Source organism: Mustela putorius, unplaced genomic scaffold (assembly GCF_011764305.1).
Source record: "Mustela putorius furo isolate JIRA1106 unplaced genomic scaffold, ASM1176430v1.1 tig00000083_pilon_pilon_pilon, whole genome shotgun sequence".
Lineage (NCBI taxonomy): Eukaryota > Metazoa > Chordata > Mammalia > Carnivora > Mustelidae > Mustela > Mustela putorius.
In genome coordinates this window covers 11,931,529-11,950,577 of record NW_025421273.1, presented here as the reverse complement: position 1 = coordinate 11,950,577, position 19,049 = coordinate 11,931,529, and the positions used below count along the sequence as shown (strand labels likewise).

The 19,049-nt window shown below is 47.1% G+C and overlaps 1 protein-coding gene across 9 annotated transcripts in view; it reads right to left on the bottom strand.

The window, feature by feature from the left end:
- The window catches only part of FAM193A (family with sequence similarity 193 member A), a 161,969-nt gene that overhangs the window by 47,876 nt on the left and 95,044 nt on the right, over positions 1-19,049 (bottom strand). For all 9 annotated transcript variants that reach the window (XM_045074877.1, XM_045074912.1, XM_045074867.1 and 6 more), the window contains 2 exons: positions 13,502-13,626; positions 7,605-7,752 (listed from right to left, as the gene is read on the bottom strand). In XM_045074877.1, coding sequence (XP_044930812.1) covers positions 7,605-7,752; positions 13,502-13,626 — 273 coding nt within the window. The remainder of the gene's footprint in view (positions 1-7,604; positions 7,753-13,501; positions 13,627-19,049) is intronic.

Below are 19,049 nucleotides of genomic sequence, written 5' to 3'. Positions count from 1 at the left end.
TTCAATAAATCCCCAAACACTGGTTCTCCAGATTCCCTCCTGGACGGACCCAGGGAAGAAAAGGCCCTGCCAACAAAGTGGGTATGAGGCAGGACACATACGGGCAGAGGTTTCCTTTAACCCACAGAGGGAAGGATCTGTGCAATGTAGACTTCCACCTGCACAGAAACGCTGCGAGCCAGGGGTCCATGAGCTATTCTGCTGAGCCTGCCCAACATGTTTGAAAAGCTGAGTCAACATTAGATAGCTCTTGAGATGGCACCGAACAGCCCAGACTCTGGCTTCTGTGGACATCTCCATGGCTCGGAGGCTCCTGCCATTTGCTGCCCTCCTGGCCGAGGGCATGGCATTTCCTTCTGGCACATTAGATGCTCTCTCAGCAAAGTGGGCCAGGAAGGCAGGCCGGGGAAACACAGCAGCTCTCCTACAGCCACCACTCCCCTGACTTTCATCACTCCCCTCTGAGCACAAACTCATCATCCCTTGTTCCCACAATGGGGACAATCTTCTAGGCAAACATCAGTTGTGGAACTCACTCAAGAGGGCGGAAACCCAAAACAGATGACAAAGTTTAACATGAACTTAAAAGGTGGTACAAGACCCATAGACCTCATTCCTCCTCCTTGCAAAGAAAGATCATGCCCTAGGTTTTAGGGTGGATTTTATCAATCCCTTTATGGAAAAGAAAACTTAAACTATTCCTGAAAATTAAAGCAAACATGGGAAGTTTCTAAATGCATTCTATGAGACTAGCATAACCTTCATACAAAACAGACAAGGCCTCAAAGACGAACACTCAATGAAGCCTCGGAATACAAACCCCAAAATCCTAAATAAAGTATCAGCAACTTAAATCTAATAATGAATTAACAGAATATATATCATAATCTAGTAGGCTATAATCCCAGGAATACAAGCACGTCTCAAAATTAGGAAACCTAGGGGCGCCTGGGTGGCTCAGTGGGTTAAGCTGCTGCCTTCAGCTCAGGTCATGATCTCAGGGTCCTGGGATCGAGGCCCGCATCGGGCTCTCTGCTCAGCAGGGAGCCTGCTTCCTCCTCTCTCTCTCTGCCTGCCTCTCTGCCTACTTGTAATCTCTCTCTGTCAAATAAATAAATAAAATCTTTAAAAAAAAAAAATTAGGAAACCTAATGTCTTACTTGATAGAGAAAAACAAACGGAAGAAAACCATATAATCAAATCCAGTATCTATTCCTGTTTTTTTTACAAAAATTGTAACTTAAGTAAGCAAGAAGAAAGGAACTTCCTTAATTTGCTAAAAACTCCCCAATACTCACGGGAGGCATGTGACTTCACGGGAAGCATGCACAGTAGTCCCCATAAAGCTAGAGCAGCAGACGGAGCCTCCCACTACACCCTCGTGACAAGTCAAGGGTTCTAAATGAAACCAAACCAACAGTGCAAACGCCAGAAGCTAAGACAAAGCTACTTGTAGGAGATGTGGACTCAGGGTACTGGGTGGAATGCCAACAGCTGGACGGCCCCAACCCCAGAAGCCACAGGGGTAAACTTGACGGGAAGGGAATAAACTGTGAAACCATCAGACAGAGCAGAACACACAACCAAAACACAGAAACGTGCACCATCTTCCTGGATGGAAGACTCAGTGCTGAGGCCAGCTCTCCCTTTACATCATTTATGTCCACGGCTTTCAGGAAAAACATTTTCCTCTTTCAAGCAGCAATTACGGTCGCACGTTTAAAAAATGATTTTGGGGCGCCTGGGTGGCTCAGTGGGTTAAGCCGCTGCCTTCGGCTCGGGTCATGATCTCAGCGTCCTGGGATCGAGTCCCGCATCGGGCTCTCTGCTCAGCAGGGAGCCTGCTTCCTTCTCTCTCTCTCTCTCTCTCTCTCTGCCTGCCTCTCAGTGTACTTGTAATTTCTCTCTGTCAAATAAATAAATAAAATCTTTAAAAAAAAAAATAAAAATAAAAAATGATTTTGGTGGCCCTACAGCTCAGGGGTTAGAGCACTGGTCTTGTAAAAAATGATTCTGGGGTTGGGGTGCTGCGCCTGGGAGGCTCCATCAGCTGAGCATCCAACCCTTGATCTCAGCTCAGCTCTTGCTCTTGGGCTCTTGAGTTCAAGCCCTGTCCTGGGCTCCATGCTGGGCATGATGCCTACTTAAAATAAAATCTTAAAATAAAAAAAGATTTTCAATGAGCTAGATATTAGGAAAGGCAGTCATTTCTTTTAGAACAGAAATCAGTCCAGAGCTGTTTGATAGTTAACAACATCAACAGAAACCTCCTCTTTGACCCCCTCCTCAAATCCTCTGGGATTAATTCTTCCAAACATTTGGGTTCCTGCAGGCTTATATATGTGTCAAACAACAAATAAAGGACACATTTATGAGGAAAAAGAGCAGAAGAGAGAGCAAGAGCTGGCGGAGGGGCAGAGGCTGACTCCCCAGGGAGCAGGGAGCCCAATCATGGGTAGGGATCCCAGGACTCCAGGACCATGACCCATGAAGGCAGACAAGTGACTAAGCCACCCAGGCACCTCAAGGATACATTTTATTTTTTATTATTATTTTTTAAAGATTTTATTTATTCATTTGTCTCAGTGAAAGAGCACAGAAGCAGGAAGAGCTGCAGGTAGAGGGAGAAGTGGACATGACACTGAGCAGGGAGCCCAATGCAGGACTCGATCCCAGGACCCTGGGACCATGACCTCAGTTGAAGGCAGCTGCTTAGATGACTGAGCCACCCAGGCGCCCCTCCAAGGACACATTTTATAAAGATTTTTTTTTTAATCTTATTTATTTATTTATTTATTTGACAGAGAGAGAGAGAGAGAGATCACAAGTAGGCAGAGAGGCAGGCAGAGAGAGAGGGGAAAGCAGGCTCCCAGCCGAGCAGAGAGCCTGATTCGGGGCTTGATCCCAGGACCCTGAGATCATGACCTGAGCTGAAGGCAGAAACTTAACCCACTGAGCCACCCAGGCACCCCCTTTTTTTGTAAAGATTTTTTATTTTATTTTATTTTATTTATCAAGGACACATTTTAAAAAGCAAGCAAAAACAAGTGATTTCAAAACTGTCATCCATGTCCCACATCCATACTTATTTATGAATACTCAATCATTTACAGACGTTTTGAAACCTTGGAATTACTAATAATTTCTAAGCTACTACTTGATTAGAAGCCACTGATGTCCATTCCAAGGATTTCAGAATGACTGGTGCCCTCTGGATGCTACTAAAATTGCTCAGTTTCTTTAATTTGTATTTATGGCATCATGGTTTCTTGATAGGTGAGTGAAAACAATACACTTTCTACTTGCTTTAGTAAGGAGGACGGTTTGGTTTTTTTTTTCTTTGTGAGAGAAAGAAATGATAAACAAGACCCTTTTTTTTTGTTTTTCTTATTGTAGTAAAATACACATAACATAAATTGATCATCTCAACCATTTTTTTAAAAGATTTTATTTATTTCACAAACAGAGATCAGAAGTCAGACAGAGATCACAAGTAGGCAGAGAGGCAGGCAGAGAGAGAGGGGGAAGCAGGCTCCCCGCTGAGCAGAGAGCCCGCTGTGGGGCTCCATCCCAGGACTCCGGGATCATGACCTGAGCCGAAGGCAGAGGCTCTAACCCACTGAACCACCCAGGCTCCCCATCTCAACCATTTTTTAAAAAGATTTTAGGGGCGCCTAGGTGGCTCAGTGGGTTAAGCCTCTGCCTTCGGCTCAGGTCATGATCCCTGGGTCTGGGGACTGAGCCCCACATTGGACTCTCTGCTCAGTAGGGAGCCTGCTTCCCCCTCTCTCTCTGCCTGCCTCTCTGCCTACTTGTGTTCTCTGTCAAATAAATTAATAAAATCTTTAAAAAATAATAAAAAATAAAATAAAAAGATTTTATTCATTCATTTGAGAGAGAGAGAGAGAGAACAAGCTTGGGGGTAGAGAGGCAGAGGGAGAGGGAGAAGCCGACTCTCTGATGAGCAGGGAGCCTATGGGACTTGATCCCAGGAATCTGTGATCATGACCTGAGCTGAAGGCAGATGCTTAACCAACTGAGCCACAAAGATGCCCCACCATCTTAACCATTTTTAAGTGTACAGTTCAGTGGTATTACATACGTTCACATCATCGTGCAAACATCCCCACCATCCCTCCCCAGAACTTTCTCATCTTTCCCAACTGAAACTCTGTCTCCACGAAAAAACCCGTTCTCCCCTCCCCTAGTCTCTGGTCCCCATGAGTTACACTTTCTGTCCCTAGGAGTCTCTGACTACTGTAGGTACCTCATATAAGTGGAGTTCTACAACAGATGTCCTTTTGTGTCTGGTTTAGTTTACTTAGAATAATGCCTTTAAGGTTCTTTCATATTTTTAGGTCTTCCATTTAGGTCCTTTTCCATCCTGAGTTAATTTCTGCATGTGGTGTGAGGTAAGGCTCCAATGTCCATCTTTGGCATGGGATGTGCAGTTTCCCAGCACTGTCTGTTGCAAAGACTGGCCTTTCCCATTTGAGTGGTCTTGGGACCCTTATTGAACATCACGTGGACACAGGTGAGGGTCTATCTTACGACAACCCCACACTGTTTTGATTACTGTAGCTATGTAGTCAGTTTCAAAATCAGCAAGTGTGAGTCCTCCAGATTTATTGTTCTTTTCCAAGATTGTTCTGGCTATTCTGGGTCCTCTGAGATTGCATATGAATTTTAAGATGGGTTTTTTTTTTCTATTTCTACAAAAATGACTCTAGGATTTTGACAGATATTGCTGAATCTGTAGACCACTTTAGCTAACATGAACATTTCAATATTAAGTCTTCCAATGAACATGGGATGTGGTTCCTTTTATGTCTTTCTTTTTTAAAATTTTTAAAAGATTTATTTATTTCGGGGGGGGGGCAGACGGACAGTGAGCTCAAGCATGAGCACAGGGAAGGGCAGAGGGAGAAGCAGACCCAGCTGAGCAGGAAGCCTCATGCGGGGCGGGGATCATGACCTGAGCCAAAGGCAAACGCTTCACTGACTAAGCCACCCAGGCGTCCCTCTTCTTGAATTTCTTTCAGTAACATTTAATAGTTTTCATTGTGCAAGTGTTCTACCTCCTTGAGTAAATCACCTTGTAAGTATTTTACTCCTTTTTTTTTTTTAAAGATTTTATTTATCTGTTTGTCAGAGAGAGTGAGCACAGACAGAGTGGCAGGCAGAGGGAGCAGGTTCCCCACCGAGCAAGGAGCCCGATGTGGGACTGGATCCCAGGACACCGGGATCATGACCTGAGCGGAAGGCAGCTGCCCAACCAACTGAACCACCCAGGCGTCCCAGTATTTTACTCTTGATACTGTTGTAAATGGGATTGTTTTTGTAACTTCCTTTGCAGATTTTTTGTTAACATACAGAGATACCATTTTTTGTGCATTTACTTTGTTCCTGATGCTCTGAATTCATTTATTCTAATAGTATTCACTTCTTTCTTTCTTTTTTTTTTTTTACAGTCTTTAGGATTTTCTACACATAAGGTCATATCACCTGCAGAAATAATTTTACTTCTTCTGTCCCAATTTGGAGGTCTTTGCTTTTTCTTGCCTAATTGCTCTGACCAAAACTTCCAGGACCATGTGGAATGGAAGTGGTGAAAGCAGCAACCTTGCCTTGTTCCTCATAGAGAAAATGCTTCCAGTCTTTCACTGCTGGGTGTGATGCTTCCTCTGGGTTTTCATGGATGGCTCTTCTCATGTGGAGGCAGGTCCCGTCTGTTCCTAGTTTGTTGAGTGCTTTTATCATGGAAGCTAAATACTGTTCAAATGATTTTGGGGGATCAATTAAGACGATCCTGTGTTTTTTACTCCCTCCATTGTGTTGATATGGCATATAACATTGATCGGTTTTCATGTATGGACCCATACCCGCATGCCAGGAATAAATTCCAGTTGGTCATGGTGTACACAGTCCTTTTAATATGCTGCTGAATTCTATTCGCTAGTATTCTATTGCGGATTTTTTCGTCAGTCTTTATCATAGATGTTGGTCTATACTTTTCTTTTCTTACATTGTCTCTGTTATCAGGGAAAGGCTGGCCTCACAGAATGAGTTGGGAAGCTTCTTTCCCCTTCAATTTTTGGGAAAAGTTGGGGAAGGACTGGTGTTAATTCTTCTTTAAAGGTTTGGTAGAATTCACCTGTAAAGCTGTCTGGTCCTGGGCTTTGCTCTGTTGGGAGTTTTTGTTTTGTTTTGTGTTAAGATTTTATTTGAGGTGGGGGCGGAAAGAGAACACAAGAAAGGGGAGCAGGAGGCAGAGGAAGAGAGAGAAGCATGCTACCTGCTGAGCAGAGAGCCTGATATGGGGCTCGATCCCAGGACCTGAACTAAAGTCAGATGCTTAACCAACTGAGCCACCCAGGCACCCCTCTTTCCTTTCTTCTAAGAGTTGTCATGGGGCATTTGTGGGTTTAGTCCCAGTTCAAAACTGGAGAAATGAAGAACAAATATCTGAAACTATAACTGCATTTGTATCCATCCTACCTACAAAGTGAAATGAGAAAGAGCCCATGAGGTCTGCAGCAGGCAGGATGCAGACAGCCCTGGTCCTACCCAGAGTCCCAAAACTGTAACACAGAGGGCGCCTATGTGATGCCATCAATTAAATGTCCACTTCTTGGCATTGGCTCAAGTCATGATCTCAGAGTCCTCAGATCGAGCCCCATGTGAGGCTCCATGCTCAATGCAGAGTCTGCTTGAGATTCTTTCTCCCTCTGAGCCCATCCCTGTGCTCTCTTCTAAAATAAACAAAGAGGATGCCTGGGTGGCTCAGTTGGTTAAGCAGCTGCCTTCGGCTCAGGTCATGATCCCAGCGTCCTGGGATCGAATCCCACATTGGGCTCCTTGCTCAGCAGGGAGCCTGCTTCTCCCTCTGCCTCTGCCTGCCATTCTGTCTGCCTGTGCTCGCTCTCTCCCCCTCTCTCTCTCTGATAAATAAATAAAATCTTTAAAAAAAAAAATTCCTTTTAAATAAACAAAGAAATCTTGAAAGAAAAAAAGTATAGCACAGAGCTCTGTCAGTGCTCCCTTGTTACTCCCTAGATCCTTGCACAGGGCTGTTCTAAATGCCTCCACCTCAACCCCACCCTCCAATGGTTTCAGAAAGGCAAGCAGGCAGGCTTCGAGGCCCTCTGGGAGTCCTGCTGTGTCCCCAAGAGGCTCCAGCTGCCCTTCAGGCCCCACCTTCAAGAAGAGCACCCTGCCTTCTTGGATCTCCCTTCATCCCTGTCAGCCACCTGCCAAGCACAACCAACTATGCTCTGTCTGCATAGTCAGAGTCAGAGAAGGGGCTCTGAGTAGCAGAGCGCTATGTGAACAGCTTTGGAAATTACATGGCTCAGCAGCTCCCCAAGGCCCCAGAGGCTCTTGTAGGTGGCAGCTGAGCCAGGTGGCAGCCTATGCAGATGACACTGGGTGTGGCCAGTCAGTGCTGACCCAACGAACAGCTGCCGCCACCCCCAGGCGTAGCAGGGTGAAGGCCGCCATGGTTCCCTCTGGAAAGTCAGCAGCTAGACTCCTTCCACCTGTACCTCCCCTGTCACCCTGCACATGTACTTTACCCATGGTAGGTCCTGGCGGCACACACTCACCTGCTCATCGACGTAAGCATCAATCCTCTGCTGGCATTCCAGCCACTCCTCGGCCACCCTGCGCAACTCCTCCTCGGAGCGCTGGTACCGCTGCAGTAAGGTGCTGTATGTGTCCTCGTTGCACGTGTCATGTGTCGTGGTTCCCAGCCTAGGGAGAGAGGCATTTCAGCAAAAGAAAGGAGCCCAAAGGCTCTGGGCCAGAGACCAGAGGTCTGCTTCTCTGTCACCTCCTCTCCCAATGTGACAAGTGGGACACCACCACACACCACACAAGGCTGCTGTGAGGGATTAGCAAATACATACACAAGGCGCCCCAGGCCAGAATCCGGCATAAAGAAGCTCCAAGAAGAGGTCCAAAGGGAAAAAGTCAGTGGTGAAGAAGACTGTTCTACAAGACTAAGGCCTTGGGGCGCCTGGGTGGCTCAGCCAGTTAAGTGTCTGACTCTTGGTTTCAACTCAGGTCATGATCTTGGGGTCATGAGATCACACCCCACACTGGGCTCTACGCTCAGCTGGGAGTCTGCTAGAGATGCTCTCTCTCCCTCTGCCGTTCCCCCAACTCCCTCTCTATGGAAATAAATAAATAAATAAATAGGCCCTAGCAGTTCAGTTTACTAAACGTGGAGTTGTAACATATTTTTCCCCACTGAAATACAATGACCCAGAGAAAACACAACATTTAATGGGAAATACAAGACTCGGACTTGGTTTTCCAATTAAGTAAAACAGATGATTTGATCCAATCAAAGAAACATGTTTTATAGTTTTATTTATTCTATATTACTTTAAAAAGTTGGTAAGACAGCAAATGAGAAAATGAACTAAAAACAAGACATATCAACAGTAAACAATGAGGAAAACACCTAGACTTCCAGAAAAGAGAATATGGGGCAGGAGGTGGCCTGGGAAGAGCAGAGAAGCCAAGCAGGGTGGCAGGGACAAGGGGGTGAGCAGATTACACGCCATCCAAAACTGCTCATTTTCTGAATATCGAAATACCAAAACAACTATAATAAAGGCATCCTGATAAGAAGTTTCAAAATCGAGACAACGTTTATAGTCGCTCAAGGGAAACAAGGCTACGTGCGCAAAGATCATCAGAGTTCACAGGAAAACATTGGGAGCTACGCAGTGGGTACCAATAAGATACTTTCTGGCACATCTAGACAAAGGAATTCCAGAGAACCGGTGCCTCTTATGAAGCTTATTACATCTCTTCATTCATATACACTTTACTTGCACGTGTGCTTTGAAATAAAGTATGCCCATGTTAAGTAAAGATATGATGATGGCATCACATTTAAAGATGTGGTGTAGGGCGCCTGGGTGGCTCAGTGGGTTAAGCCGCTGCCTTCGGCTCAGGTCATGATCTCAGGGTCCTGGGATCGAGGCCCGCATCGGGCTCTCTGCTCAGCAGGGAGCCTGCTTCCTCCTCTCTCTCTCTGCCTGCCTCTCTGCCTACTTGTAATCTCTCTCTGTCAAATAAATAAATAAAATCTTAAAAAAAAAAAAAAAAAAGATGTGGTGTAGGGGTGGACATAAAAAAAAAATCTAGAAGCAGCATCGAATTATATATAGCATCTATTTATCTTCATGATTTTCTGTATTTTCAGAGTTTCACTGCATCACAATCTAATAATTTTATAATAAATATAAACGATACAGTAATTTTAAATTTAGGACCCTTTCAATGGGCACAAACAGCTCCCTCTCCTTTCTCATCTCTGCCTGTGGGTGGAGCCCACTTATGACTATTTTGTAAAAGGGAGAACCTACAAATGAACTCACTGCCGCTGAAGTTATATGCACACACAGTGTCCAACTGTGAAGTTCACACCAAGAAGGGAGCACGCAGCAGCAGCCAGGCCTAACCGAACAGGTGTTTAGGGGAGGCCAGAGACAGGAAACGAACTGACACTGATCCACAGTGACTGAGGCTCCCTCAAACATCAAGGCTGTCCAAGGCTGTCCTTCTAAGGCTGTTTCTGCCCCCGAGGACACAAAACTCCCCAAAACGCGGCATCTAGCGACTCAGAGGCTGCTCCGGGCTCTGCACAGAAACCGGGCGGCCCTTGGGCCTGAGAACACAGCCTGCTGTCTTGCTGGCTGCCCACGGAGCAGCTGCTTTCTCCCCATTCCTGCTTCCACAACCTTGCTCATTACAGACGGATTTTCCTGCTTCACGCAAAGCCCACCTTCTACAAAATGCCACCCTGCCCCTCGCGTACCACTTGGAACACGGGGATGTTAAGGGGACTGGCATCTGCCCGGCACACACTCCTCTTCCCTCCTACTGGAAGTGAGAACTGCTCTCCTCTACCGTGATACAGGTTCCATTTTGAGCCAATGGAGAGCAAAGCAGCCAGGGATCCTGGGACATCTTTGATGGGGTGATCAGAGCACAATGTGTAGGCACAGGGCTTACATTCAAGCCGAGCTGGGCTGGAATCCAGAGAGAAAACAAGGAATGTCCTCATGGTCGCACGACACGAGTGGTTCAGCAAACAGGTTACTGTCTAAATATTCACTCTGTAAACACAGGCTAGCGCCATGGACAGATCCTCATGGTAACATCTACCACAAATAGTGTGCACGTACAACACAAGGAGAATGAGAAAAAGTCAGTTTTGCAAGTTTATGCACAAGCCTAACTCAACATCTGCCTAACAATATCATATATTTAAAATAAAAACCAACTGGGCAATCGCTAATAACACCCACAACAAAAACAAGCAGATAGTGAGGCTCCTGGTCTTGCCACGGGCACAGACACTAGTCTGACGAAGTTTCTGGACCCCACCACCAGTTCTCAGGCAGCACAGACAGAAAGCCTATGCGGTGCTCCCTGAGCACACACACCAAGGGGCCTGGACCCTGGGCCTCGCTGCAGGGCTGACAGTTCAAGTTCCCAGAGAGATAAACTGCAAGGGAAAAAGGGGTGGGGTGGGGGCCTGCAGGTTAAAGAATTACAAGACATGTGGGGAAAAGAAAGGGTGGGAGTCACTGCTTCACAGTGACAGTCTCTGGGGTGATGAGGAAAGGTCTGGAAACAGACACTGGTGATAGCTGCTCAACACTGTGAATGTAATTAATCCCACTGAATTGTACAGTTAAATGTGGTTAAAATGGCAAGTTTCATGTTATATATATTTTATCACAATTTTCAAAAATTAGTAATGTAATATACCAACAACCATCGATTTGTAGACTTTAAATGAGTGAACTGCAATGGTATGTAAATTGTATCTCAGCAAAGGTGTTTAAAAAAGGAGAAATAACTTCCCTAAACTAAGTCAGTTTCTTTACATGAGGTCCACCTCATGTAGATTATTTGTATTAAAAAAAAACAAAACACAAAAGATACATCAAAAGAAAAAGCAGGCAAGCCTTGGAAAGGCATACTTGAGTCACAGGAGAATAAACAAACAAGGAGTGGGGCTGCCGTGGCAGGCAGTGCCGTGGTGGGAGGTCCTGTGGCCACTCTGGCAGAGGAGGAATTTGTGCTTGGAGGTCGCACGCAGAAGGAACTGACTTCCTGGGGCCACGGTCAAGCTCGCAGCTGCACATGTGCTCAGTGTCAACTTTTCTATCTATATTTTACCTTAATAAAGTCAAATAAGCACAGGGCCAGAGACCAGGAGTCAATATGAAAATACTCCCAACTAGAGAGTCTACGTGCCACAGATGCAATTCTTACTTTAGGTGCTGGTACTGGTATATAACTTCTCTCAAACCTTCTACAAGTTGTTCTGTGGGATCTGCACACTAGAAGCTCAGACCTGAATTATTGCTGGGTCTGACAAGGGAATCTGCCAAGGAACCTAAGGGAACTGTCCCTTCTGGCATCACCAGCTGCCGCTGGGAATCCTCTGCTTGCCTCCTCCCCAGCTCTGTCCCTGTCTCTATGTCCCTCGCTCCCTCACATGTCCCCGAGAGCCCTCCTTCAGCCTGACCCCAGAATTAACATTCAAGATCAAAACACTGCCAATCTTTTGGAGTCTGACCATAATTTGCACTGAGTGATTAAGAAACCCAGAACTAGAGGCACCTGGGCGGCTCAGTTGGTTGAGTGTTGGACTCCTGATTTCAGCTCGGATCAGGATCTCAGGGGTGTAAGATCAAGCCCTGTGTCAGGCTCCACACTCAGTGCAGAGCTGAGGACTCTCTCCCTCTGCCCCTCCCCCTCGTGTTCCCTCTCAAATAATCTAGAAAGGGAGGGAGAGAGAATGAAAGAAAGAAATTAATCTGGAACCAAGGCACAGCCAAGAATGGAGTTTCAGGATACATTTCAGCTCCCTGTCACTCACCCCAAGTTGATGACAGGCCCATCAAACTAACTGGCTACCAGCAAAAGAAAATACAAGGCCCTAGAATCTTGCTGTAAGAAGCCCCACCTTCCCAAGACGCATGTTTTTGGTTGGCTGCCCCCCCCCCCAATAAAAAGTGCCTTTGGTGGATATAACTGGGGACAAAACCATGTTCTGCATTTCAAACTCAAGACCTGGAATACTTTCCTGACCCTTTCTTTGGTGGAGGTGAAAGCTGGGACACTCAAGTCTCCATGCCCCACCAAGGAACATGCCAGATGCTTTCAGACTAGACATAGAAGGAAAGGGTGGGCAGGGAACGGGCTGTGGGGAAGGGGTGCCAGGAGGGTCCAGGGCCAGACAGAACACTGGCCACAGCCACACAACACTGTGTTCTGGTCTCTCTGCCCCCATCACCTGTATCCAACCACTTTCAGGGCTACTGCTTCTCTAGAGGGGAGGGTGTGAAGTGGGAAGAGTCATGACCCCTCAGGTAAGATACAGGAAGACTAGGTTGATACAGGGGTTTCAAAAGAAAACAAAGTGACCAGTCTAGAAGTAAACTACAATAATTTATTTACTTAGAAATAATTTCCCTTCTTTGTGAATTTGGTCCCAACAAACATCAGCACGGACACTTAAAGATGAGCATAGTGTGTGTTGTTAGGAAGCATCTCTGGCACAGGACCCTGACTCTACGTGGTAAGTCCATGGGAACAGAAGCACCATGTGGCAGAACTGTGGAAGCGGGCGCCTGACTCAGCAGCAACCACAGAACCAAGGAGCCTCATCCCAGTGGACTCACGCGGGGCCAACGCCCTCCCACCGCGTGGCCTCCAGCTGCCAGCAGGGCAGATGCCGAGTACTATGCCTGGGACCACTCGTCCTGGCACACATGCAGAAGCCCTGGGATATCCCGCACCACTGAGACACGGCCACGCCGCGAACAAAGGCACAGAGGGAATGCTAGAGACACACATATCCCTGGCCTCTGTGCCCAGAAGCCCTGTGGCACCATCAGGCCTCTTCTAGAGCCGTTCCCCTCCTCTGACACCCCCTCCCCGTCTCCCCTGCACACCCAAGTGCCACAGCCGTCTGGCCAAGCCTGAGTCTCTTCAAAGTAAAACTACGTTTACCACGGCCTTTCCTTATTCACAAGGAACGTGGGATGTTTAATCTCAGTGGCATTACTACTGAGTCTGTTATTTTTTTTTTTAATTTTTTAAAAAATTTTATTTATTTATTTGACAGAGAGAAATCACAAGTAGATGGAGAGGCAGGCAGAGAGAGAGGGAAGCAGGCTCCCTGCTGAGCAGAGAGCCCAATGCGGGACTTGATCCCAGGACCCTGAGATCATGACCTGAGCCGAAGGCAGCAGCTTAACCCACTGAGCCACCCAGGCGCCCCGAGTCTGTTATTTTAAAAGTTTAATTTAGTACTCCTGGGATTCTGAGTTTCCGCCCAAGTGGTACTGTTCCCTGAGCAAGAACGTCCACACCGTGATGGTGTTCCAACACACACCCACTACAACACAGGGAGAAGGACCATGCTGTCACACCACAGAGACATACGCAGACAAAGACCAGATACCTGATCTGTGACACCAGTGCTGGCAAGTTGCTCTGAAGAAGTGGCTCCGAAAAGACCAGATTTTCAAACAGATGCTTATTATGCAGTTCCCATGTCACCTGGAACTTTTTCAAGTGTTCATTTTCCTAGTTAAAAAGATAAATAAATAAATAAATGGAAGATATACTGAATTGATGAAGACTAAAACTCCCCAGAAGGATCCTCCCCCTCCAGCCCTCTTTGCAGGCCCATTCCGCAGCACATGGAGAACCCCAAGGCACACTTCTGGCCACATGCACACACGACCCCAGTCTCCTCTCTTCTCAGACCCTCACACAGAGAAAGGGGGTAAGATGCACACAAATACACGACAGATAGAGAGAAACAAATGCACGTATTTGATAGTCATTCCTTACACTGTACTTCCAAAATGCACTGAAAGCCCTACTCTTCAAACAATTTAAATGCACGCAAATCCTCTGATGTCGAAGGGCAATCATTTTCTTGCCTATCTTGAGAAATCTGCCATTCTGGTGTATGCAAATAACTTCTCCACTAGTGCTATGCCATGGAAGGTCAGGTGTTTCCTCTCCCTAATACACAAAGGTAAACTCAGCAGTTACTTTAAATAGCTTTTAAACATTTGGGAGCGTCCTGGCCATCAGAGAGAGTGATACCAAAAGAAACATCCATCTGCCCTCAACACAAGGTGACCAGGACAGAGAGGGTGCCTTTCCTGAGCATAGATCTCACGACAAGCATATGCATGTGGGACTCCCAAGTGTCTACCCATAAGCTACGCGATGCTGTAGGGCTCCCTGTGTTTCAGTCATCGCACATCCTTCATACATGTTCCTTCCCTAACTCACTGACAACTGGAGGAACTGCTTAACATGATGTAGCAATACTCCATGAAATGGGCTACTCATGGTGACGCCTTCTACAACTTAACCGTAGTGAATTCACATGACCACACCTGCAGGTGTTAGTAAACAGTCTACACATGAAGAGTCCACTGTTTGCCCAGTAACTGGCTGGCATGGGGGCTGAGAGAACAAGTCAAAGTGAGCATTTCCTGTTCCTGAGCACAGCCAGGGAGACAGAGCTCAGGGCACACTGGCGGCACCACTCTGGCACAAACGGATGCCAGCTCTGCCACCTGCCAGTCCCTGCTCATGGCCTGCAGACAGACGGGGCCCTGCAAGGAACCCGGACACCTGCACAGACCCTTAAACCCTCCGTTCTGCCTGTGTTTCCAGAGCTTGCTCCCACTGCCCCAGGTGTGCACTTCCGCACCCTGCAGTGCCACTACTCTGTACAGGACAGCTTGCCGAGGAGATGATAAACTCCACCCAATCTCTGGAATGAGAACCTTGCTGAAGAAGGTACCAAGGACATGGCCACAGACGACATGTCAACCACACTACATGTCACAGACATCAGCAGAGACCACTCTGGGCCAGGTACAGGGTCACAAAGATGAAGCCAGCAGGCCCCTGCTCTCTAGGAGTCACCAGGGGACAGAGAAGTAGGCAGTGATCCGATTTATGGTTTGTCTCTACAAAAACGAACATGCAGGAGCTAAGGCAGCAGCCAGACCAAGCTCCTGGCCAGCTGAGGGAGGTTCTGGGGAGGGCGCTCAGGGGAGCTGAGTGCTTGCTGGGCTTCCCCCATAAACCTCCACAGCTGAATGCGTGGTCCTTTGCCTGCCTGCCTGCCTACTTGTGGGGGTGGGACACAGCTCTGGCTTTTGGGGGTCATGTTACTACAGGTACCTGGGTGAAGGCTGACTTAGGAAGATGTTTGGCATTTTTCATGAAATCTATAATCATACTTCCAAGTGAGGCAAGCAAAAGAAACAGCACGACCCAAACTCATTTCCCAGCTCAGAGTCAACTTGGGAAAACAACGTGTGCTAGCAACAGTGCTTCCTGCAGGCCAGGCATGGTTCTTAGTGCTCACAAGGGTCATTTCAGTAGCACCCTCGACAACCCTGGACTGGATGCTGCCAGGCCCCATTCACAGGCCAGAGACGGCCTACAGAGGCTGAGCGATGGGCCTGGAACTGGGGGGAGAGAGTCTTCAGGCTGCTGGCGGTGGGGGGCTGTGCAGGAGTGCAGCCAAGACTCAGCACCACCTGAGCTAGAGGCACAGAGAACAAGCTTGCCAGTGACTCAAACTCAGGCTTTTCCACCCAAACTAGTTTTCCTTCTTACACTCAACTGCAAAAAAGTTTGGGGGGGTCTGGAAGGAGAACGAGGAGGTGTTCAGAATCAAGCTGTGCAACAGACCTCAAGAACTACCAGGCTGTCCTTAAGGATGGAAATTCAGATTTCATGATTACTACAGCCCTGGCACAGCATTTCCCAGATGGTGGGAAGCACAACCTATGTGCAGGCTCCTTCTATTTTAATATTTAAAATAAAATTTTAAAACATGAAGCTATCATGAAGCTATCATCTTGTTTGATCCCCAGGGCAGTGTAGAATATACCCACAAGTGCATTTCCCACGAAAATGTTTGTTTTTAAAAATACCCTTCTATGTCTAAATGTCCTCCCTGGGTTCTGCAGAATCAGAAAAACGGGATGTTTTTTCCAGAGAAGCCAGTTGAGAAGGCAGAGAATTAGCCAGCAGGGTTTGTGCAGCAAGCCAATGTGCTGCTTTAAGAAAAACAACCAATGTGCTGCTTTAAGAAAAACAAGCCAATGTGCTGCTTTAAGAAAAACAATTTGTGGCCAATCATAAAATCTGAGCTTTCATGCAACAATCTGCATTTTGGGAAAACTTGAATCTGTCACTGTGGCCTTGAAGCTTCTCCATTCTGATGAGGATCAGTGGTGATAGCTACAAAGGTCATTTTTTTTTTTAAGATTTTATTTATTTATTTGACAGAGAGAGAGATCACAAATAGGCAGAGAGACAGAGAGAGAGAGAGATGAGCAGAGAGCCCAATGCGGGACTCGATCCCAGGCCCCTGGGATCATGACTCGAGCCGAAGGCAGAGTTTCAACCCACTGAGCCACCCAGGTGCCCCTACAAAGGTCATTTTTTACACTGAACACCATCAGGAAGATAGGCACTAAATTACTCAGTGAGCTCATGTATTTCCAATGACCAAAGTATGAGGTTGGAAAACCACGTGTGGGCAGACCCATTCTGAGCGTCGGCTCCAGCACTGGTTCTGATGTAAGAGACATGCTCGGAGACCCTACACCACACCTAACCATTAAGAAGCCCTCAGGCAGGGCATCTGGGTGGCTCAGTGGGTTAAAGCCTCTGCCTTCAGCTCAGGTCATGATCTCAGGGTCTTGGGATCGAGCCCTCCATTGGGCTCTCTGCTCATCGGCGAGCCTGCTTCCTCCTCTCTCTGCCTGCCTCTCTGCCTACTTGTGATCTCTGTCTGTCAAATAAATAAATAAAATCTTTAAAAAAAAAAAAAAAAAGCCCCCAGGCAGGGCACCTGGGTGGCGCAGTGGGCTAAGCCTCTGCCTTCAGCTCAGGTCATGTTCTCAGGGTCCTGGGATAGAGCCCCACATCAGGCTCTCTGCTCAGCAGGGAGCCTGCTTTCCCCTCTCTCTCTGCCTGCTCTCTGCCTACTAGGAATCTCTCTGTCAAATAAATAAATAAAATCTTAAAAAAAAAAAAAAGAAGCCCTCGAACTCAAGTGTACTCCTGACGAATGGCTGGAAAGGCTATTAAGATATTCCTCCCTTTGCCAAATACAGATCTGCGTGAGGCAGAATTTTCTTCAATAACTTCAGCCAAAGCAACCTATGACAACAGTGTGAATGTAGAAGCAACTACGAGAATCAACATGTCCTCTATTGAGCCAAAAACTAAGGAGATCTGCAAAAATGTAAAAGAAACCCCTCTTCTTACTAAATATGTTTTGGAAAATAATTCTTTTTGGGGGTACCTGGGTGGCTCAGCCAATGAAACGTCATGCCAGGGCATGATCACAGGATCCTGGGATTGAGCCCCGCATCGGGAGTTTTCACACCCCACCAACAGCACTTGTTGAAACCACAAACGTAGGTGGCAGCTGGCTTATAATGACAAAATTTCTTGGAGGCTGTACTTGGCCTCCGCCCTCCCCAAGATCACAACAGGCACATGCCCTTGCCATCCCTCCAGGGCCTCTCCTTCACTCTCACACAAGGAGGTAGCCATCTGTGGGCCCAGCACTGTGTGTCGATGCCACCCAAGGTGGGACCGAGGCTGTATCTCCCATCTCCCAGGTTTAGATGTTCCTGGAGTAAATGCTGGCTTTGGGGCACACAAATTTCTCAGGATTCCAACTTTTAGTTTATTTTTCACCCCTAAGTCTTCTTGCCTTTCCTGCCACCTCAGCAATGTGCTGTAAAAGCTTTTATCTAGTTTCAGTTTATGTGATCCAGTAATTCCGTTATTTCCGATGAAGGAAGAAGGATTTCAGGGTGTCACGTCTGCTGTACCACTGGAAACCAAAGTGAGTACCTCTATGTATAATGAAAGTGAAATTAATCACTGAGCAAACAACCATATTTTGTTCTTAGTATTTAAGAGTTTTTTCCAAACCACAAGAAAGTATTCCTATGTAAATTGTTAGGCATTTGCTCCAAGTAGCAGGGCTGAAATCAATTTCTGTTTGTTTCAAAAACCGCGCTCCACGCTAACTGCCTGAGGGGGGCCTGGGCAGAAGCGCCACCTGGGCAGAGCTGTGCTTTGCACAAGGTTCGGGCAGCTGGGAGACGCTCTTCACCTTGGTGGACTCCTCTCCCGGCGGACTCAGGAAGGTCCGAGGGTGCGGTCCTAGAGGAGGTGGCACTGGATGTGAAAACTGAAGAGCTGGTACTTTCAGTAAATCGAGGCAGAAGAGGGAGAGCTGCATGCAATGTGACATTTGGGAGTGAAGCACCAGAGGCCTGATGGGCCCTGCTGCCATTGCAGATTCTCACAACACAGAGACAGCCGTCCCTCCTGACTCAGGCTCCTTTCCTCACATCGTGTGCTTTCTTCCAGGCTGTCAAGATTCACCGGCACGGCATGGTCTACTGCAGGGATGCCTGAGGAGGCCCATGAAGCCCACTCCCCCTGAATCTACTTGCAAAACTGTGTGTCTATAAATTTTCCTGGCAAGAAGATCTATCAATTTTAGAATCACAAACACCATTGCATTTAAAATCTTAGGAACTACTGGTGCTGTATTTGTTTCAAAATGTAGTTTTACCAGGAAGAAAGTACCCAAACCCAGTCAAGTATTATTTAATAACTAAATTGAGGTAATGGCAAACAAATCCACGGACTATCGCCAAATCGGTATTTCTCTAACAGTCTGGAAGGCCTGAATGACTGGTTTCTCAGGCAGCACAGCCTCCCTGCACCGGCAGCTGCACCGCTGACAGGGCAGACTGAAGCTTCTGATGCCTAGCCTGGCTGGTTTCTAGGAGCTGAGATTCTACCACATGCCTCCTTCCACCCATGTGTGTTAGGTTACCTTGTGAGGTGGTCAGAGACCTGTAAGACACCCCTGCTTGTCTCCTTCATGAGGGCAAGTGGGCAGGGACGGGGGTGGGCATGAGGGTGGG